General features: G+C 38.4%; 1 protein-coding gene across 1 annotated transcript; it reads left to right on the forward strand.

Moving 5' to 3' along the window:
- The first annotated feature begins 605 nt into the window (after positions 1-605).
- Positions 606-1483, forward strand: LOC128101111 (peroxiredoxin-1). Its single transcript, XM_052723927.1, has one exon. It carries the CDS (start codon positions 670-672, stop codon positions 1267-1269), a length of 600 nt encoding a protein of 199 aa, XP_052579887.1. The 5' UTR covers positions 606-669; the 3' UTR covers positions 1270-1483.
- Positions 1484-2130: the final 647 nt, after the last annotated feature.

Raw genomic sequence — 2130 nt, forward strand, 5'->3', positions numbered from 1 at the left:
CATTCCTATAGGTGTAAGATGGAATCCCAGAGTCATTTTGATTTGCATTTCCCTGATGGCTAAAGATGCTGAACATTTCTTTAAGTGTTTCTTGAACATTTGAGATTCTTCTGTTGAGTATTCTCTGTTTAGATCTGTACCCCATTTTTTAAATTGAATTATTTGGGTTTTTGAGTTCTTTATTTATTTTGGATATTAGCCCTCTATCAGAGGTAGGATTAGTGAAGATCTTTTCCCACTCTGTAGATTGCCATTTTGTCCTATTGACAGTGTCCTTTGCCTTACAGAAGCTTTTCAGTTTCATGAGGTCTCGTTTATTAACTGTAGATCTTAGTGTCTGTATGATTGATGTTCTGTTCAGGAAGTTGTCTCCTGTGCCAATGCGTTGAAGGCTATTCACCACTTTCTCTTCTATCACGTTCAGTGTATCTGGATTTATGTTGAGGTCATTGATTGGACTTGAGTTATGTATAGGATAATAGATATAGATCTATTTGCATTCTTCTACATGCCCATGCCCACATCCAGTTAGACCAGAACCATTTGCTGAAGATGCTTTCTTTTATCTGCACAATCATATTCTTATAAATAATTATTTGGGGGCGTCGTCTTCCTTCCTTGCCGTGAGTGTTTCTCAGAGACCTGTGACTCGGCCCTGCTGATAGCAAGATGTCTTCAGGAAATGCAAAAATTGGGCATCCTGCCCCCAACTTCAAAGCCACAGCTGTTATGCCAGATGGACAATTCAAAGATATCAGCCTAAGTGAATACAAAGGAAAATATGTCGTATTCTTCTTTTATCCTCTTGATTTTACTTTTGTGTGCCCCACTGAGATCATTGCTTTCAGTGATAGGGCAGAAGAATTTAAGAAACTCAATTGCCAAGTGATTGGAGCTTCTGTGGATTCTCACTTCTGTCATCTGGCATGGATTAATACACCCAAGAAACAAGGAGGATTGGGACCCATGAACATTCCTTTGGTATCAGATCCCAAGCGTACCATTGCTCAGGATTATGGAGTCTTAAAGGCTGATGAAGGCATCTCTTTCAGGGGCCTCTTTATTATTGATGATAAAGGTATCCTTCGACAGATCACTATAAATGATCTTCCTGTTGGCCGCTCTGTGGATGAGATTCTGAGACTAGTGCAGGCCTTCCAGTACACTGACAAGCATGGTGAAGTGTGCCCTGCCGGCTGGAAACCTGGCAGTGATACCATCAAGCCTGATGTCCAAAAGAGCAGAGAATATTTCTCTAAGCAGAAGTGAGCACTGGGCCATTTTTCTGCCAGGCTGCATTGGTCAACCAGAAGAAAATTTCTTGTACTCTGTTCGTGCTTAAACAAAATGTGGTGTGATACAAGACATCCCTTTCCTACAGTACTGGGGGAGGTTAGCCTTTCTTCCACTATTGGGAATAGCCTGAGGTTTATTGTGAGTTGCAGAAATCAACCTGTTGTTCTTTTTTTTAGTATCCATTAAACTTGATCTCTGAAAAAAAATAAAATAAAATAAATAAATAAATAAATAAATAAATAAATAAATAATTATTTGATCTTTTATTGTTCTAAATTTTGATCTTCTTTTACCATCAATATTGTTGTGTGTGGTGTTAAATCCTCCTAGTTATGCTGAAGTAACCTTTATTCCATTGATTCTTTTTGCAAGTAAACATTTCATATATTCAAATACATTTTAATCAATTAAGTAATAATTCACTTATCAGTACAATGGAAATTGTGATGAATGAATTGTACAATACTGAACTAATTAACATGGTATCCAGTACAGACCCCTATATGAACATGAGCTACTACCTTTATTAAAATGGATATTGTTGATAACCAAGGATGATGAGTGGTTATACATTTTAAAATATTTGTCACCTAAAGCAAAAATGTGGTACACTCCTCTGGCTCTGTCTAAACCCATGTATTTCCTCTTATCTTAGGAGTGTCCAATATAGAAGGACACCTGATGTGTCTAGCCACTAGTCCCTGATCCCTGCCTCTCTCTGTGTCTTTCTGCTCTCTGTCTCTGTCTGTCTCTGTCTCTCTGTCTCTCTTTCTCTGTCTCTCTCTGTGTCTCTCTGTCTCTGTCTGTCTCTGTCTCTGTCTCTGTCTCTCTCTC

This window comes from Peromyscus californicus, unplaced genomic scaffold, assembly GCF_007827085.1.
Source record: "Peromyscus californicus insignis strain IS unplaced genomic scaffold, ASM782708v3 Scaffold_7__1_contigs__length_154581171, whole genome shotgun sequence".
Classification (NCBI taxonomy): domain Eukaryota; kingdom Metazoa; phylum Chordata; class Mammalia; order Rodentia; family Cricetidae; genus Peromyscus; species Peromyscus californicus.

What these genes read in the sequence shown, in the direction of transcription:
- LOC128101111 (XM_052723927.1), top strand. Translation starts at nt 670, where the DNA reads ATGTCTTCAGGAAATGCAAAAATTGGGCATCCTGCCCCCAACTTCAAA.